Source organism: Ostrinia nubilalis, chromosome 2, assembly GCF_963855985.1.
Source record: "Ostrinia nubilalis chromosome 2, ilOstNubi1.1, whole genome shotgun sequence".
Classification (NCBI taxonomy): domain Eukaryota; kingdom Metazoa; phylum Arthropoda; class Insecta; order Lepidoptera; family Crambidae; genus Ostrinia; species Ostrinia nubilalis.
In genome coordinates, this window is record NC_087089.1 from 9,587,804 (window position 1) to 9,607,491 (window position 19,688).

The following is a 19,688-nucleotide window of genomic DNA, read 5'->3' on the forward strand; positions in this document are numbered from 1 at the left end:
TTAGAGTTTGGGAATAAGTCGTCGTCAAAATGTGATTTTTGTTCTGGCTCATCACAACCGCAAAACGATATCAACATTATATTAAAAACCAATAAACATTGAGAATCTAAACATTTATTTACAGCCTGCCTAACTGACAATTTTGACTTTGTAACTCTGACTCTGTCTTAACGACAATTATTATGAAGTTGGAACCGAAAAGGATGCAGTAAAAAGACTACTTATTTTTCTTATGTGCATGTGGATTGAGTGATCCTTGCAAAAATCGAAAATTATATCCAGAAGAGACCCATCATGATAGTCAAAAGCGGTGTGCCCTTAGAGATGGGTAGTGGGTAAAAACCCATTTCACCCGATTGGGTTAAAACTGGGTGATTTGGGTAAAAACCCGGTTTTTACCCATTATCACCCATTCTGGTGGGTGAAAACAAAAATAGAGTTTTTTTAAAGTGAGAAGTGGTATTTATTGCTAAGGGGGCGTTCTAGTGTTACGTAATGCAATCTGGGGGGAGAGGAGGTCTTGAAAAACGTTACAATGCCTTACAGTGGCGGAAGGGCGGTTCGATTTCAAGTTTTTAAGCAGAAGTACTTTGTAGTTGGTGTTGTTATTTGTAACTTTATACCGTAATGTCATCAAAGAGAGAGTTTGGCATCTTTGGCATCCTCTTCCCCCCCCCCCCTCCATGTCCTTGCCATGATCACAAATTATTGTGTTCCTACTAAATTTCTTCTAAATCGGTTCAACGATTCTTGAAATAACACCATTTTATAAAATAATTGGTCACATCATTATAACGTGTTCAATTTAACGATTTGGCCACGATATAAATGCATATTAGTGTTAAATTTGACTTATTACTTATTAATCAATAAACTTAATAGAGAAAAATTCAATAAAAATAAAGAAAAGATACCAATTGAAATAATTATAAAATTATTTGTTTTCACCCGGTGTAAACACCCACGGGTGGAATGAAACGGGTTTTTATTGGGTTTTTACCCTCATGTGGGTTTTTACCCGGGTGGAAACCCATCTCTATGTGCCCTAGGTCAGGCAGCGCCAGCCAACTATGGCACCTGGGACAGTAAGAAAGTTTTCCATTTTGAAAATTAATACCAAATTTTAAAATAAAAATACGCATAGAATAAAGAAATCAATTCGTCGCCAACGCTGCAAAGGGGCGAACATCATACAAACGGTCAAAAATTTAGTTATGTAAACAGAAATGGTCCATTCTAACAGGCACCTTTTTTACAAGCTTTATTGACTTCACTTGTTTAATCTACTGTATAATTTTATAAAAAACGGATTTATGTATTTTTAGTAAATAAATGTGATTAGATTTGTCATAATATAGAACATAGTCCCTATTCTGGGCCCCGATTACGCTAATTTTTAACGTCTCCAATACAGACGCGCTTCTTCGATTCTGCGATACGGATTGGTCAAAACAGCTGACGTCAGCTTACTATAGAAGGCGTGGCGTGGAGGGCACGGAAACTTTTGTCTTCTTACAAGACCGTGGCGCTGAAAAGGTTAAGTTGACTGATTTTATGCGTATGGCAACGGCAAGGCAACTCTCAAGTCACGGGAAATTACCTAAATTAAATAAGGCTAGTATAAGAAGTATAAGGTAGATAAATACAATCAAAATGAGACATAAGATAATTTAAGTGATACGTAGCAGTATTTTAATGGCTTAAGTACTTGCCTCCTTATTAACTAGTAATAACCTATACAGTGACCCAATTAGTCTTAGATAAACTAAAATATCTTTTAAGTAATGTAAAATTAAATAAATTGGTGAGTCTTAAATTTTAGTTATCTATTTACCAACCAAATGATAGCTTTAATGTAGGTAGTTTTAATAATATGGCCAAATGAACGAGCTTAGTGGACGAAAGTTTTGAGTATCTACCGTGCGTGTGAGTTCGTTCTTTGTTCGCCATGTTGCATTCTTCACGTTTAGATTTTGTAAACGAAAAATATTTAATTATTTTAAAAATTTGGTTAAAATAATTAATTAGTCGACAATGTAGACACGATACCTACATAGCGACAGTGACTAGTTGTCTCCCTTACGGAAATCTATTTGTTTTAGTTGTAACGATACAGCACATCAATAGTTTTATACCAGCAACTGCTAAGTAAATAAAGAAAACCACAATGGGCTGTATGTGGTCTAGTGAGGTAAGTGATAAAAATTATTTGTACCGATATTACTTAGATAAATTACCAATTTAAATATTAACAAAAATAGTGACAACTGAAATACATTTATCCTAAGCTTTCTCTTGTAATAAATTGCATTGCATTAACTGTCATAAAGTTAGCATAAAACTAATTTAATCTACTTTCTACATAAAGCACTGTAGTAAAATCAATTAGCTACTACAGTGCTTACTGCTTTATGAAAATAGCCTAGCTGCTTTTGGCAATTTAGGTAAGTTAAGTACCTACTTACCTACCCATAATAAGTATTTATGAAGTAAAACGTTCTTAGGTTCTTTGTTGTATTGTTCTAGGATGCTAACCGTTGTATGTACTGTAATCGCAGGCGAGTTAAGAATTTGATTTTCTTTAACGGTGTTTGCGAAATTTGTATTCGGCAATCATCAAGTCAGCAAACAACAACAGCTTCGGTAAGTGTACCAGTGTAGTGTCAGATTTTCTTCTTCTTAGATGTAAGTGTAACTTAAGTATCTGTTTTAAACCGTAGTATTGCATATTAAATAGGTGTCGGCGTCTTTGTTTCGAAATCATGTTGACGACTTGGTCTTATACCCTCGCCGCATGTCGCCCGGACCTGTCGGCGGCATCACTGCAACTTCAACTTGCGTAGTCCGGCAAATACACACGTCACCTTCGACACCTTCCTACACTGCATCAAAGGCAAAGGTACCTTCCTATTTCAAGCAAATGACTACATAATATACCTAAAACAAATTCGCTTTCCGCTGTCTGTCCCTATGTATGCTTCCTAGATCTGTAAAACAACGCAGCGGATTTTGATGCGGTTTTTTCCGCTGTCTGTTCCAATGTATGCTTCCTAGATCTTAGTATTATACAACGCAGCGGATTTTGATGCGGTTTTTTCCGCTGTCTGTTCCAATGTATGCTTCCTAGATCTTAATATTATATAACGCAACGGATTTTGATGCGGTTTTTTCAGCTGTCTGTCCCTATGTATGCTTCCTAGATCTATAATACAACGCAACGGATTTTGAATTTGATGCGAGTTTTTTTAAATAAGTACCAACCTAGATAAGAGTGATTTAGCACCCGTACGAAGCCGGAGGTCGCTTCGCTAGTCTTAAATATAAAATAAAGTAACTAGGTACCTACCAATAAAATTTAACCTAGGCCATGTTATGCCTATGCTAGCTAGGTCACCTAAATAAAATACAATGTGTAAGAAACAGTGCCCCGATTGCGCTAATTTTTAACGTCTCCAATTCATTGGCGCTCCTTCACCAGTTGCGCTCCGTTTTTCATTCCAGCTGAGGTGCAAATTCAACAAAGACGAAACAACGAATTTAATCACTTTCCAATAAAAGTCCGAACACCTTATTTTTTCACTAAAACACAGCCAATGTTCGAGTGAAGGCGTTCGACTTGAGTTTGAGAAAAAGTAGCTCTTTCAGCTTTTACATAAAGAAGCAGTTGAGTTCTGTTTTCGTTTGAACTAGCTGTTAAGCGCGGTGTTTGTGATTTTCGTTCGTCGTCTATCGTCTAGTCGCGTTGTAGTTGAAATATTTAGCGCAATCGGGGCCCAGCACTCTCCACATCAGCACTTCAGCACACGTCAGTCATTTTGTTTGCAAAAAAATACCTATGCTTTTGTTGCTTTACTTGGTGTTTTATCATAATGAGCTGTACGATAGAAAAGTACCTAAAAATGTGTAGGCAGTAGAATCCCGATTATCCGGATTAAAACCAGGGGTATCTATCCAGGATAATCGATTTAAAAATAAAATCAAACAATAAGATTAACTTTTCACTTTAGAAAAGGCTTTTAAATACATCAGTTAGACCACTGGGTGAATCAATTTCTTTTAACAATGAACCAAGACGATGTTTGTACCGTGTTACGGTGGCGGCGCCGAACCATATCACAGGAGGCGCCGTGCCGTGTTGATGGGTCCAGGCCCTAAATCTGTAATTAGAGCCATTAGCCATGAAGAATGAGGCCGGATAATCGGATATCCGGATAACCGAGATTCTACTGTATACAGGGTGTTAGGTAAATGGGCATATGAGCCGACACTAGCCCATGTTAACATGGTCATATAAATGGTATGGTGAAGTCAGAAAATTGATAGATATCAATTTTTTAATAATTAAAATGAAGATTCATTTTAATTATTTAAATTTTCATACAAATCGGATTTTATAAAATTTATTTTGGGCAGAAAATATAGTAAGCAGACATTTTGCATTTTGACCACACTGGTCTTCCTGTATGCTGCTGACTGTACATATCTAACTACCTACATTATTGTTTAAAGGTAAAGCCGTGACGAATTTTAAAGTAAGCGTGTTTTTTTAGTCTTTTCAAGCAAAACCGCTTTACGGTGAATATCGATGCTCTTGCGGTCGATTTTGGAAGAGTCAACTGTCATGGGCACGCGCCTACCAAATCTGTAAGCGCTGCCGTAAACCAGTGTTTGCGCACAAACAGGTCGGTGAAACTTAATTACCCTATTTTACACCTTTTACATCTTACATTTACCTACCTTACGTCGCTTTAGGGTGAAAACCTCAGGAATGCATTTATTTTCATAATTTATGCATTTCAGTCAATCCTACAAAATATTACAGTTTTATCTTCCTCTTGAAAAATTTCTTCTTTTACACTTATGAGGTTCACTATATGTAAGGCGTGGTCGGTATCGGTATACGTCTTGGTGTAATAAATAAAGAGCCTTATTCCTATTCCATGTTGCACTGCCTAATTACATTAAAAATCTTTCAAAATCAAAGAAGTCGTATCACTGGTAAATATTCAACAGACATGGTGAATAAATAATAAATAATTTATTTACAGAGAGAACTGCGCCCCAGTGACCGATCACAAGACAAGGAAAATCGTCAAGAACATCAGAGGGAATATTGCCAAATGTGCCAGCAGCTTGGACGCTATTGTGGGAATTATGGCAACAACGAGAAACGTCGCATGAAGAATCATTATTCTTACTAATTTTTAATGGAAATGTTATGATTCTAAGAATTATATGATTTATATTTTGAATGTGTTGTCTGTAAAACTGAATCTACCCTAAGAATCTACCTGCCAACTTGGATAGGTACCTTTTGCGATTGTTACTAAAATGCCAAATTAATCTATTCTAATAATGCGTAGTAATAAAAGAACAACATTTACCAAAGTACATTTTTTTCTTACTTTAAAAGTAAATAGGTGAGGTCCAAATTCTATTAGATCATGTTTTCAATAAATCAATCAATATAAATTAATATTTGCCAGATAACTTTTATCTGGTGAATAAAACTGAATAAAGGCGCGCGAGCACGGGTGAGTATTGTCACCGTAACAGTCTCTTTAAAGATAAGAATATGTACTACGTTCTCTCTTTTTCTCTTTAAGAAAGTGTTGAGAAAGATACACTGTCACGGTGGCAAAAAGTCACCCGTGCGCGCATAGCCTACTCGAACAATTCTAAAAAGAAATCATACATAATAATAATATAATAAAAAATAATAATAAATCGTTGATTGATTGTTATCTGCGGTAGTAAAATGTAAAGGTACCATTTTCATTTATGTACTAAGTTTTGAGCCATATTAAAAAAATAAAACTAGCAATAACATAATTCTTTTACAATTTTATTATTCTTTTCTTAGATTCTAAATAAACCTATTTTTTCCTAAAATAGAACCACTTATCTGAAAAATGAATTATTATAAGTAACAGCGATTATGATTATGTATTCTCTTTGATGAAGTATGTATGAAGAAACAATATTTGACTTATTAAAGCACTGACCATAAACATAAATAAAATTTAACTTTTTAGTTTTTATGCATTTTATGCGTGCTAACTTAACTATAAATCAATTAAACTATTCTGTACATCGAAAGGAACAATCGCCTTAGGCGCAATATACTAAGAATACCGTAAGTTCGTATAAATCTGTCTGTGTCAAATAACTTGCATACAAATAATGAAATCAATTTGTTAATAAATTAAGATTCATCATTTAAAACTGCTTAACACTCTTACAATATTCTTTCTTATGCTGTTCCATTAGAAAATACTCTCATCAAAATGTCTGTGAGTTTTGGACTTGAACATTTATCAGTTAAATAGTCAGTTATATCAAATGTAAAATCACCTTTCCTTTCAGCGAGATATGCAAAAAGAGGTATTAAAACACTACTAAGCTCGTCCATACTGTCTTCGTCCACTACATTTGATATTAATATAATTCTTTCCAGCACACTTTCAATTTGAGAATTAGTTAACGGTTCCTTGAAGTATTTATACTGAAAAGAGAAAAAATATTATAAGGTTAAAAAAATATTTTTCAGTCATGTTGATATTTGGTGTAAACTTTTGTAAAAGAAAATAAAATAGCAATAAAGCCAATATACACATACCCTAATAGTATATACGAAATTTCTGTACATGTGTAGAACACAGGGCCACGAGTTTTCCATCCGATTTGGACGTTCAGCCAATGTGATCAGAGCAACTGCATTATGCACAATATCCAGTGAAACAGTGTCTCCAAGAGCGGATAGGCTATCCCACAAAAGACCCCACTCTTGCTGGGTACTTGAACAGATTGCCTGAAATTAAGAAAAAGAACATTTAATAATGATGAATGGATGGCGCAGGAGAACCAAAGTGACTGACATAGCCCGCAGAATCGCTAAAATCAAGTGGCAGTGGGCGGGGCACATAGCTCGTAGAGCTGATGGCCGCTGGGGCAAAAAAGTTCTCGAGCGGCGACCACGAGCCGGAAGACCTAGTGTGGGCAGGCCTCCCAATAGGTGGACCGACGATCTGGTGAAGGTCGCGGGAGGTGCCTGGATGCGGGCGGCGCAGGACCAGTCTTTGTGGAAAACCTGGAGAAATGCCTTTCTCCAGCAGTGGACATCTTTCAGCTGAAACGAATGAACTAATGAATGGATTTTATTCATAATTTTGTGTCAGATGCTTAAAGTTATTACCTGAGACATCCATGTTACCAAATCTTCTAAGTCAACATCATTATTTATTGTATATCCACTTAGTATTTCTATTATGTTGTTACCAGGGGGATCCCAAAGTTTTCTGTAATAATACACATTGAGCTCATGCTTCAAGTACTTCAGTCTGGTTTTTAACCAACTTAATTCATTATCTGAAAAGCAAGAGAAATTATTAAAATATCAAATCAAATATATTTTTATTAAAATAAGTTTGTAACTGTGATGCAGATGGTCATCATCAATAACCAATAAATAAAGTAAAATGGTGTAGTACCTGGAATTCTCGAGCCATAAGTATTTATTAGGGAGCACTGTAGCTCTAAAGCCAATGTCACAGTTTCTGGGGCGAGAGATACAAATGTATTGATTTTCCATCTTACTACATCAAGGATTTGACCAAGCATGGCCAGCATTGGTGCTCTATATGGCATTAATTCTTCCAGAGTAAAAGCATCCTTCAGAAGTCTGCATTGAATATTTAGTGATTCCACATCTCGATTTAGAAGAGCTTTGTGCATATGTGGCATAATAATAAGCATTAATAATTTGGTGCCTGTAATGCAATTGGAATTCTTCAACGCACACATGAATTTGATGAAATTGTGTTGTTTAGCATCAGTATCTAAGTTATCAAAGGCATTCTGAGCCACCTGGATGATGCATGGTTCTGTTTCTAAGTCATAATAGTGGTTGGAATATTTCTCAAGCAATGTCATAACTTTTAACATTATGTTTTTCTGTTGTTCATTATCCGCTGCCAAGTTAAATATTTTCTCATAAACTTTTCGTGGATTTTGGAGGAACAGGCATAAAACATCAGTGAAATCTGAATCAGGAGCTATGATTAGTTTGTTGAAAGTTTCAGTCATTACATAACTAAATTCACCATTGTCATACAGGTTTCTAAAGCAGTTTTCAGCAAAATGGCTATCAAGAATTTCTTCCTTATGAGCAAGATTGCAATGATGAAACAGTTTAATCAGTAGTTGTTCATATAACTCTTTATCCTTATTTGTTTTAATCCTAAGTCTATTTACCTCTTTGTAAATTTCATAGCACTCATTTTCATCAAAGACATTATTTAAATGACTCATGACACACTTGGCTAGCTCCTCGTCTTCATATACGGTATCTTTTTTAATTAGTGCTCTTATCCATGCCCCTTTATCATCACTACTGTTTATGTGTTCAATTATTGTTTTTGGATCAGTGTTGTTGACTATATCATCAATGTCCTTTGGTTTGACTGTAATGTTTACCATCATATCTATCACAGGGTGTTCAGCAACACCATTAATTTCTAAAAGTTTTGTTCGTAATTTATTGGCAAATTCACCAATTTTTCTTTGCATAGTTTTGCCATTTTCATCAAACTCACTCCAAGCGCAGAAGATGTCAAGGCTGACATCCATCACAAGCTCCTGACATTTATCCAGAATTGCCAAATGAGATTTGTTGACACAATCTAGTATTTCTTGTGTGGGACAATCGCATGTCCTGAATGCAACATTTCTTGTGACATTGCCAATATATGTTAGCATGTAAATAGGATCACTAACTTCAGTCAAATCTTGCATGGACATAAACTCTTCCATGCATTCACTTACTAGAATGAGCATTGTGTAGAGACAATCTCCTCTGTATTTGTATTGGTCGTCTGTGCTGATGCTATTCAGCCATTCACTTTTGGGTGGATCAGTAAAAAAATTTATCGCTTTTTGCAGATTGTTAAAAACCATTGTTAGCTTATTTGTTAAATTAGTACTATAAAAGTTAAAGAAATAAATCCGACAAATAAGCTTATAAAGTGCGGCACTAATAACACCTATTTTATTGAGACATGCATTGGGAGTGTAATATTTAATATTATCTAAGAACGCAGCTGCAATTTCTGAAGCGAGATCAGGATCACAAAAGGCTATTGCCTCATAAACAAATGTATCAAAGTGTAGGCGCCAGAACATTTCACACATCAAGCATTTAGGTATTGTTGGTATGGTCCAAATTACTAGTTCTATTTCTTCCATGTCTGTCATATCAGATAAAACCGTTAGATCAGAATTCAGGATTAAAAAGAAAGCAAATTTTCGAAGTTTAACAATAGACTCTGTATTTATTCCATCACTTATTATATACCCTCCATCTGTGAGGAATTTCGAAACGGAGTCAATGACAAATTTAATTTTTTCTTCATTTCCTAAAAATAAACAAACATTAATTTACAGTGTGCAAGTTAAAGTTAATTAACATCTGTGAACCAAATATGCTCAGAAAATTAGATTACTGGTTACATAAATAATAATTCAGTCTAGTAAAAGTATCTCAATAATCCTAAAACTTACGAATACCTTTGATTTTTATGAATAAAAACTTACCACCTCTTGAAGTCAGTCTTGAAAAAGGGTAAACGTTGTCTGCAGAGATAATTACCCCTTGGAAAGCTGATAGTTGTGGACAGAACTCCATAATTAGCTCCGCCTTAGCATCAATATTCCTAAAAGTATTAAAGATTGATAGTATCCTTACAATTATTTTTATTTCGTAAATAAATATCGCACACAAGTACGCCGCAACAAAACCTCGTTTATAGTTCCAAAATACTGAACTGTCCTATGCATGACATTGACAGGGGGGCGCCACCGTCAATACCGGATCGCTGGTTCCGATTTTTGCCATGTCGGAAACCATATAGTTGAACGATGGTAGCGCCCTCCTGTCATTGAGTTTGGTGGGACAGTTCAGCATGGGTCATCTATACAAAAAAAGTGACATTTGGGCTGTCATGTCAGCTGTCATCAGTGTTGCCAACTCGGATTTTGAAAAAGTCGTAGGACAGATTAAAAAATTACGTAGAAATGGTACAATTTCCATATAGAAAATACGTAGATCTACGTACTTTTTTTTCTGAGTGAAATGAAGAGAGTAGGGGTAGGTAAAAGTAATAAAACGACAATTTATATTACCCTAAAAGTAGTAAAGTACACTTTTATTGTGTATCATTTTCAGACAAATTAAATTTATACACATAATTATACAGTGTGAGTCACGTTAAAGTGTACATATGAAAATAGATGAAATTAGACCTATTTTTATCGACAAAAAAGAGGTCAAAATTTTTTTGAGATTTTTTTTAAATTTTTTATCGATTTTTTTTCTTCCAATTACTTATTGTAAAGAAAACGTAATAACTTTTAAACTAAGCGGTATATCCTAATAAAATAAAAGCAGTAATAATGTTAAATAACAGGCGATACTAAAAAAATACATAAAATACACAAAAAAGGCCAACAAATAATAAAAAATGATACTTTTTGAAAAAAATCTGCTTAAAAATTCGTGATTTTTTGGTTATTTGATAAATTTCTCCAAAAAATGCCCCTATAACCGGTGGTTTTTATTACTTTGTATTATTCTCTATCGTAATACCTTCGTAAAACCAAAAATAGCATGTCTCTATCCCTATCACAACGTTTGCAATGATTGTTTGAACTAAGCCTCTCCGGGCGCGCCATTCAACGCTTCGTTAACAACGAAACTGAAAATGGCTCTAGATTTGTAATTTTGATAAAGACAAGTTAGATTTCAAATAAAAACAAAAGATTTCGAAGTAAAATAAGCATTTTAGTTAAAATTAAAATTTTCTCTACCTGTAGCGGAGAATAATGTTGTGGCAGGCCTTTGTTCAAACGATCATAGCAAATGTTGTGATAGGGATAGAGACATGCGATTTTTGGTTTTACAAAGATAATACGATAGAGAAAAATACAAAGTAATAAAAACCACCTGTTATAGGGGCATTTTTTTAAGAAATTTATCAAATAACCAAAAAAATACGAATTTTTAAGCAGATTTTTTTCAAAAAGTCTCATTTTTTATTATTTATTGGCATTTTCTGGGTATTTTATGTATTTTTTCAGTATTGCCTGTTATTTAGCATTATTACTGTTTTTATTTTATCAGGATATACCGCTTAGTTTAAAAGTTATTACGTTTTCTTTACAATAAGTAGTTGGAAGAAAAAAAAATCTATAAAAAATAAATAAAAAATCTCAAAAAAATTTTGACCTCTTTTTTGTCGATAAAAATAGGTCTAGTTTTATCTATTTTCATATGTACACTTTAACGTGACTCACACTGTATTTGTTGGAAAGAAGAAAGGAAGTTGAAAAATATCAAAATACAACAACACCTTCGAAATCTTAGCACAATCTTAGTTCGAAATATTTTTATAGTGTAAGTGACATTTACAGGGGGGCGCTGTACAGCATTTTTTATAAGGGGAAAAGTCAAAATAACATTAGTTCCGACTTTTGCCATATGCCAAATAACCGTGATCGGAACCATGATTGAACTTTTTCGCGAAAGTAAAGGAAACGATGCCCATTCAGCCTATTTTGCAAATTTGATAGAAAATACGTAGATTCTGGGAATAAAGTTCGTAGGTTTGCAAGGAAGGATTAAAATACGTAGATCTACGTAAAAATACGTAGAGTTGGCAACCCTGGCTGTCATTCTTTCAGTTTTGACATATTGTGGGATGCCAGCTTTAGTTTTACAATTCCCAGATTATCTTTCGTATCATACTGTGCTCTATTTTACAAGCTTTTAGTTACTTTTTTTTTAAATGAAATCTTGTGCTAAATGAATGTTTTATTTTCTATGATATTACCTTTTTTACAAACCAAATATTATGCCGAAGTATTTACAAAATGCTTTGAATATTGAAAATGTATGTTTCATGCAATTTGCTTGCAAAATATCATGAATTTTGAGTTAGAAAAAGTTGTTTGTGAAAAGTAAATATTGTTTTCTATCAGTGTAAAAATTGTCTCCGTAAATTATGGAATGGAATCGTTATCATACAACTAAATTTTAGGCAATGGAATCGTTATCATACAACTAAAATTGACGTTTGGTACTTTGGTCGAAGAAAGAAGAGACGTGCGTACAATGGTTCCTCTTTTATTTGTTTACCGGAAATTATCAATACAGTTTAAACTATTGTAATTCAAACAAATAAGTAGGTGTAGATGACCCAAGCTGAACTGTCCCACCAAACTCAATGACAGGGGGGCGCTACCATCGTTCAACTATATGGTTTCCAACATGGCAAAAATCGGAACCAGCGATCCGGTCAAAGAGCATAAAAGAGTATTGACGGTGGCGCCCCACTGTCAATGTCATGCATAGGACAGTTCAGTATTTTGGAACTATACTATCGGCAACATTGTTAACTGCCCATTGGATATCCATTTCCGTTTTTGCTCTCGCTCTCTTCGAATGGTGATTCTTTGCGATAGAACGAGACGACATGACCGGCAATGGGCAGTTAACACCAGGGTTGCCAACTCTACGTATTTTTACGTAGATCTACGTATTTTAAGCCTTCCTTGCAAACCTACGAACTTTAGTCCCAGAATCTACGTATTTTCTATCAAATTTGCAAAATAGGCTGAATGGGCATCGTTTCCTTTACTTTCGCGAAAAAGTTGATCATGGTTCCGATCACGGTTATTTGGCATGTGGCAAAAGTCGGAACTAATGTTATTTGGACATTTCCCCATAGAAAAAATGCTGTACAGCGCCCCCCTGTAAATGTCACTGAAAAGCCTTGATCTGTGGGTCTAGACAAAGTGCACTTTTTGATCGAATCCAAAATTGAATCCGTCAAAACTCCATACTAAAAAAAGGCTTTTCGACCACTTTTCGACTGGTTTGCGATTAAAATGTGCACTTTGTCTAGACCCACTGATTTATGAAATTTGAAATGTGACGAGACGTGACAGTGTGTGTAAACCTAAACCGTCAAACCAGAGAGCAGAAATAACAGGAGTGGAAGTTGGAACTGACAGGCAATCCCCTCTAGCAATGTAAGTAGACCAGTGGTTCACTCAGTTTATAAAAACTAGTTGCAGCGCCACCAATGACATATTCCAAATGTCACTATTGAAGAGTAACGTGCTGCGATAAAAATGGTGAATTGCAGTGTTTTTAATTGTAAGAAGGGATCTGAAACATCAAATCTTGAAAAGGACAACATTACATTCCATCGGTCAATATTATTTTATTTATTTCACATTAATTAATACACTAAATTTGCAAAAAACTAAATTTCTAGAAGTGTTGCCACTGGAATGACTGGAAAGCAAAAATTCCTAATTGTGTAATATTTTAAGGATAGTGTACTTGTTACGGTTAATGTGATAAATTGAAATATTAATAATAACCGGTTATTATGAATAATTACCGACAGTCGCGGTAAAAGTGATAAATTAGTCACATTTAACAGTGATTATTTAATAATTCAACCTTAGTACTAACAAATTTCATAAAAGAGAACAACATCTTGTGTACATGCTCCTGTACAGCCAAACTTTTGAACGTTTTGATATCATATATTAATATAATTTGGCATAATAAGCCACCCCTATGCCGCCTATTTAGTTTTATACACACATAAATGACCTCATATTAATCACATTTACCAAATCATGCGGTAATTATTCATAATAACCGGCGATTATTCATAATTTTCACATTTATCACTTTGACCGTAAATAAAAATTGAAATTAAGTTTTTCAGTTTTTCTCACTTTCCTTTTTTGCCAGTCTGGAAAATTTATTTATTTATTTATCTAATGAGGCATACCAACAACATTACATACAAAGTAATTATATGAAAATCTTACTTAAAGAAGTTTAGTGTGTATGAATGCCAATAACAGCTTTGGCCAATATATTAATTAATTTTTTTTTTTTTTTTTTTTTTTTATGTGATAGGAGGCAAACGAGCAAACTAATGTAAATAAATCCTATATCCAAACGTTTGTAATAATACAATTAATTATGTTCGTGGAATTTGCCTGTTTCATTATTTTACATACTATGGTCAGTCAAAAGTGTGTACATTTTTATTTCAATACGCTGGCCACCCAGCGGAAATTTTAGTGTGGTACAGCACAATATGAAATATCGATATCGACATCGACTTGGTGATTGTATTGTTAGAAAGATTTACTTCTCTCCTGTAAATAATTTTACGTATAAACCGAACAAAAGAAAATTAAAACAGAGTTCCGTACCATCTTTCAAAGTTGAATTTCGACATTGAACTAACCTTCTATGTACCTTCACATACGCTAAAGTAATAAAGAATATTGAAAGAGCATGAATGCTCAAAATGCCACCTCTTGTTCATCCTCTAAGGCCCGGTTTACACTAAGGCGGAGTGGAGCAGAGAAGTTTTTTGAATCCAATCAGATTCCCTTATTTGCACATCTTCACTCCCCTCCGCTTCGATGGAAATGAATCAAGAGGAGAAGAATCAGGTGCACTTGATTTTCTATAGAATTTGACGCTGCCTTGCGGTGCGGAGAAGAGCGGAGCGGTGTGGAGTTGTGCGGAGCGGTGCGGTATTTCATAGATAGCAATAGACTGACAGCTAACAGCTACGCACAGCTCACGCATCTCCTCTCGTCTCAGCACCGCTGCGCTCTTCTCCGCTCCGCTTTGGTGGAAATAGCCTGCCAGCTTCGTCGTACATCTCTCGTCTCCGTACCGCTCTGCTTTGGTGGAAACCGGGCCTAAGGCTGATAGTCGATCCCCTTTGCCAAGGGAGTATGGCCGTGGGTCATGTTTGGTATATAAGAATATTAGGTACCTATTTCATGGGTAGTGTAGGGTAATGGTGGTAGGGTTAATACTGGGACGTGTAAAAGTGCTTTTTAAGAGCCTATATAAATGACTTTTTAGTTTTTTTCATATAACTCTTAACTTTCACAATTCGTATTCGTGCTAGGGAAGAAATGCCAAACTTTTGCGTATTTTCCTTTAAATAGAGATCTGAAATGTTGAATCTCCCATAGGATAATAAATTAATTCATATCATTTTTTTAAACGAGCCATAGACTATGAACCATAGAGCAATGATTCTCATCGACAAAAATATCGATAGTGTCTCAGCGCCATCAGCTGTTACACAAATGTCATTACCTCGTCCCCCTCAGGAAATGGCGAAATTTTTTTGTATGGAAATAAACGCGCGCTGCTACTCCTGTTATTTCTGCTCTCTGCGTCAAACGGTCAAAGTGAATCTTCACTATAAAAATATTTCGAACTAAGATTGTGCTGGATTGTGCTAAGATTTCGAGGGTGTTGTTGTATTTCGATATTTTTCAACTTCCTTCCTTCTTTCCAACAAATATAATTATGTATAAATTTAATTTGTCTGAAAATGATACACAATAAAAGTGTACTTTACTACTTTCAGGGTAATATAAATGTCGTTTTATTACTTTCACCTACCCCTACTCTCTTCATTTCACTCAGAAAAAAAAGTACGTAGATCTACGTATTTTCTATATGGAAATTGTACCATTTCTACGTAATTTTCTAATCTGTCCTACGACTTTTTCAAAATCCGAGTTGGCAACACTGGTTAACACTGTTGCTGATAGTACATCCTTTACTTACACTTAGAGAAACCGAAGCCATTATCCAAAGCGTAGCCTATAGTCCGATTTTTAATTCGACGGAATTCTGACAGCTGTCATTTTTTGACAATTCAGATGTAATAAGCCTTTTTTGCTTTGAATTATTAATAAATAATATGAAATGAAATTTCATCAAGTACAATTTACAAGAATGAACTATTTTTTGTTTTGTGAATTCAATGAACACTAATTATTATGTACATTTTAGAGATTGAATAGAAAAAAACGTGTTTTTAACGTAGTAAAACAACATATTATCATAAACGAAAATATGTATTGATCATCAATCATCATTATCGTCATCATAATCAACTTGGATTATAAAATTGGCATCTTGTTAAGTTGATTATTTTATGAAGCTAAGATTTTATTAACAAAAGGATTTTCATAAAAAAGGTTTGTAACCCATGGATTATTGGCCAGGGAGACCAGTAATAGAAAAATAATTTCCCAATTTTTTTTGTAACTTCAAAAGTATGATAATAAAAATTCAATTAACCATTTTGAAATGATCGGTACATTTTTAAGCCTTAGTTTTTCAAGTGAAACCTTAAATTCAAGAAAGGATTATTTTTTAATTTATGAAAATGCTCTCCATTCTTAGTGGGAATGTTTCAGTGTTGACAACACTTCTGAAATGTCAAAATTCCGTCGAAAGTCACCAGTGGGTCTAGACAAAGTGCAAATTATAATCGCAAACCAGTCGAAAAGTGGTCGAAAAGCCCCTTTTTTGTATGGAGTTTTGACGGATTCGATTTTCGATTCGATCAAAAAGTGCGTTTTGTCTAGGGGGGCTGAACACTATCTGTGCATCAGAACATTTCACAATTTTCGGCTTTCAGGTAATATAATATATTATATTCAATAGAATATTTGATTTAATTAATATAAATTACATTAATATGTAACAATCATACTTACTTATTTATAAAAATAAATAATGTAGCCCTCCCATCAAACCTTTGCAATGCCTTAACTAGGTAACTAAGTAATAAGCACACATGTATTAGTGATAAGACCTTTAATGTACACTTATCAAATAAACAATTTGAATTTGAATATAAAATTAAATTTTATTGTTATTTTCTCTGAAATGTGTAGTAATGCTTTTGTAAAATATAAATAAAAATTAAATCCTAAGTATTAGTACAGTCAATTTATTCTTAACTTTATGATTTTGGGATGGGTGGCTAAAACAAAGGTCATAATTTGCGTACTTTTAAGCTTTTACATAAACTTAATTCCGCGTTGACCTGCGTTAACGTTACATGTGAACATAGTCTAATACTTATTAGAATTTAGGGTTCTGAACCACCGGGAACATTTAAAAATATTTTCTTCGCTACTTTGACTTAGAAAGTACTTAAATGCGAAAATTCTGCAGACATTTAAAATAATGAAAAAAAAAATGCTCATGACATGGCTGATAAAATAAACGAAATTAATCACAAAAAATATATTGGTATAATAAATTTTAAAATTTTAACATAACAAATTTTAAGTGGTCAAAGCAAGATTTTTATTTATACTTTACATAATACTAGATTGGTTAGGTATACATAAATATTATACATAACAGGTACATAAATAATTTAGCAGTTAGCAGATACTATGATATAAGGTGTTAAGGAAGGGATTTAAATTCACAATACTTATTAATTCTGTTGTTTTAATTTTTTTAAGCTATTTAAATTAGTTATTGCACTTTTAAATGTATTATTAATTTTCAAAGCATTATTATACATATTTTCTGCTAGATCGATTTTTTTCCATCGGTGATAGAGTACACCTGAAAAAGAAAAAGTTAGTTTTATGTGTGCTTAAAAATAAATAAACCTATGACACCAAACAGAAAAAATAAACATATAACATAACACAGAGCAGGTATACAAGGTGTCACCTTAGGAAGGAAGGAAATAAGTTTTGCTTTAAAATTACTTCGGAACGTTAGTTTTAGCAAATATCTATTCCCTAGGTGCGAAGTCGGACGTGGGGAACTGTGAATCGATCGCAGCACGCGGCGCGGCTAAAAAAGGAACTTTCGTCAGACCAACTGTCACTTTTTACTAGCAAAATTATGGAGATTGAATGATCATAATATCTAATTTTTGTGTATCTCACCTAAATTAGCATAGTATATAGCCGGAACATTGGTTCCAGATAGTTCGATAGCTCTCAGGAAGTGGCGCTCCGCCTCCGCAAACCGCCCCAACTTGCCGTAAATGTTGCCAACAGCAAAATTGATGGACGGTGCGTCGGGCAATTCCTTCAATGCGTCCGGTATAACTTGCAGGGCTTTGTTCATTTGCTCTGAAATAAATGGCGGAATAATAAAAAAATATCTGCTAAATTTTTACCACTAAGTATGCTGCCGAATTAGGCTATAAAACTATAACTACTAGGCTAAAATTACATATAAACATTTTAGTCAGTTATATATGCAAATAATTATGAAGCGCTTTTGCGCGCATTATGTAGGTACTTCAAGTAAAGTAAATATTTTACAACCTGAGCATATTCACTACTATTAAATTGTGATATACCCGTATTATCTAATAACGCGATTAGATTTGTCCAAGCCAAGACGTGCTTCGGCTTTAGGTGAACCGCTTGTAGCCAGTTTTCCATAGCTTCATTAGTCCTGTTCATTTCTAGATACTGAAAAAATAAAAAGTAATATAAATATGTAGGTGTAAAATGTATCTACAGGGTGGAAATGATAAGTGATTGATTATTTCTAAACTATACAAGATATCAAAAAACTAGTTACTGATCTTGAAAGTGTTTCATGAGATCTATTAAACTGTATCAATAATGGGTTACAGAATAAACTGGATCTATCCGAAAATTAATGTTTCCAGCACCCATTCGCTCTTGTTGTCTATGAGGTGACAATAGTTCAGCAGTGTCAGCATCTGCCTGCCGATTCCAGAGCGATGCGCAAGTTCGATACCCATCGATCGATCGTCAATCGTGGCGAACCCACTCCTAACACTTACAGATCTAGAGAACTATAGACAAGTGGTGGTGTAACTCCATACAAAAAACGCCGGAGTTTTCGACGTTACAACTTTCACGTTCTGCCACTTGGGGGATGGTTATACTTATTATTTAGTTCAGCACTAGAAATTAAGTAGGAAACTTTTTTGAAAAGAAATCCCTTTTGAATAGGGTCGTCTAGCCGCCTAGCCTGGTGGATCACGTAACGGACTTTTTTACAAGTATTGCTTGCTCTGAGACTAGATGGCGCTATGTAAAAAATACAAAGCTACTATTTAAAAAATACTTACCAGATTGCCTAAATTGTAGAAACAATCTGGATACTTTTTGCGATACTGCAAAGCGGTTTTATAAGCACTTTCAGCTTCGTCCAATCTTTTTGTGCTAGCCAGAACTACACCCAAGTTCATCCATGCTGCTGGGAAGTCTTGCCTAGAATATTGAAATAATGTATGTAAAAATAATCTTACTACAAGACAAACTATAACTCCTTTTATAATGGTGTGGCATGTACAGTACATTTCATATCATTGTTGTTAGAAATTAATATAGTAGGTACCATTTCCATATCAAGCAACAAATGCATAATAAAAACCCTTACTCTAATTTTATAGCTTTTCTCAAGTAATATTCTGCTTCATAATACTTTTTCTGGTTTTTCAGGAGGTTAGCCAGATTGTTCATGGCTTGATGATATTCAGGATTTAGTCTGGAAAGTGACAATAAATACATTTAATGTTTAAAATCATAAATGAGGCTTTGAAAACATTGAATAAGGCCTGGTTTCCACCAAGGCAGAGCGGTGCGGAGACGAGAGGTGTGCGGCGAAGCTGGCAGGCTATTTCCACCAAAGCGGAGCGGAGAGGAGCGGAGCGGTGCGCAGACGAGAGATGTGTGTGAGCTGTGCGTAGCTGTCGGCTATCAGTCTATTCCTATCTATGAAACACTGAACCACTCCGTACAGCACTGCACCACGCCGC

General features: G+C 34.5%; 3 protein-coding genes across 5 annotated transcripts; 1 reads left to right on the plus strand and 2 right to left on the minus strand.

The window, feature by feature from the left end:
• Positions 1-1,515: 1,515 nt before the first annotated feature.
• Positions 1,516-5,252, plus strand: LOC135082632 (uncharacterized). 3 transcript variants are annotated; one of them, XM_063977441.1, is made up of 6 exons: positions 1,516-1,704; positions 2,103-2,191; positions 2,527-2,643; positions 2,738-2,899; positions 4,551-4,682; positions 5,049-5,252. In XM_063977441.1, exons 2-6 carry the CDS (start codon positions 2,168-2,170, stop codon positions 5,199-5,201), a joined length of 588 nt encoding a protein of 195 aa, XP_063833511.1. In that variant the 5' UTR covers positions 1,516-1,704; positions 2,103-2,167; the 3' UTR covers positions 5,202-5,252. The 3 variants fall into 3 exon arrangements, with proteins under 3 accessions (XP_063833511.1, XP_063833494.1, XP_063833502.1); XM_063977424.1 differs by lacking the exon at positions 1,516-1,704 and adding an exon at positions 1,711-1,804; XM_063977432.1 differs by lacking the exon at positions 1,516-1,704 and adding an exon at positions 1,850-1,926.
• A 580-nt stretch (positions 5,253-5,832) lies between these two features.
• On the minus strand, positions 5,833-9,797 carry LOC135082625 (uncharacterized). Its single transcript, XM_063977412.1, has 5 exons — positions 9,592-9,797; positions 7,491-9,413; positions 7,196-7,368; positions 6,620-6,811; positions 5,833-6,505 (listed from the first exon to the last, which is right to left on the minus strand). The coding sequence occupies exons 1-5, from the start codon at positions 9,680-9,682 to the stop codon at positions 6,254-6,256; spliced, it is 2,631 nt and encodes an 876-aa protein (XP_063833482.1). The 5' UTR covers positions 9,683-9,797; the 3' UTR covers positions 5,833-6,253.
• A 7,356-nt stretch (positions 9,798-17,153) lies between these two features.
• On the minus strand, positions 17,154-19,410 carry LOC135086491 (protein O-mannosyl-transferase TMTC4-like). The gene is made up of 5 exons (XM_063981217.1): positions 19,310-19,410; positions 18,999-19,140; positions 18,252-18,366; positions 17,830-18,018; positions 17,154-17,497 (listed from the first exon to the last, which is right to left on the minus strand). The coding sequence occupies exons 1-5, from the start codon at positions 19,390-19,392 to the stop codon at positions 17,364-17,366; spliced, it is 663 nt and encodes a 220-aa protein (XP_063837287.1). The 5' UTR covers positions 19,393-19,410; the 3' UTR covers positions 17,154-17,363.
• Between the last annotated feature and the right edge of the window lie 278 nt (positions 19,411-19,688).

What these genes read in the sequence shown, in the direction of transcription:
- LOC135082632 (XM_063977441.1), top strand. Translation starts at nt 2,168, where the DNA reads ATGGGCTGTATGTGGTCTAGTGAG. An exon ending in AGCAAACAACAACAGCTTCG is followed by an intron (nt 2,644 to 2,737) that starts GTAAGTGTACCA and finishes CATATTAAATAG; the next exon opens with GTGTCGGCGTCTTTGTTTCG. An exon ending in CAGTGTTTGCGCACAAACAG is followed by an intron (nt 4,683 to 5,048) that starts GTCGGTGAAACT and finishes ATTTATTTACAG; the next exon opens with AGAGAACTGCGCCCCAGTGA.
- LOC135082625 (XM_063977412.1), bottom strand. Translation starts at nt 9,682, where the DNA reads ATGGAGTTCTGTCCACAACTATCAGCTTTCCAAGGGGTAATTATCTCT. An exon ending in TTATGGCTCGAGAATTCCAG is followed by an intron (nt 7,369 to 7,490) that starts GTACTACACCAT and finishes CTTGCTTTTCAG; the next exon opens with ATAATGAATTAAGTTGGTTA. An exon ending in TGGTAACATGGATGTCTCAG is followed by an intron (nt 6,812 to 7,195) that starts GTAATAACTTTA and finishes TCTTAATTTCAG; the next exon opens with GCAATCTGTTCAAGTACCCA.
- LOC135086491 (XM_063981217.1), bottom strand. Translation starts at nt 19,392, where the DNA reads ATGAACAATCTGGCTAACCTCCTGAAAAACCAGAAAAAGTATTATGAA. An exon ending in TCTACAATTTAGGCAATCTG is followed by an intron (nt 18,367 to 18,998) that starts GTAAGTATTTTT and finishes TTATTTTTTCAG; the next exon opens with TATCTAGAAATGAACAGGAC. An exon ending in TATATACTATGCTAATTTAG is followed by an intron (nt 17,498 to 17,829) that starts GTGAGATACACA and finishes TTTCTTTTTCAG; the next exon opens with GTGTACTCTATCACCGATGG.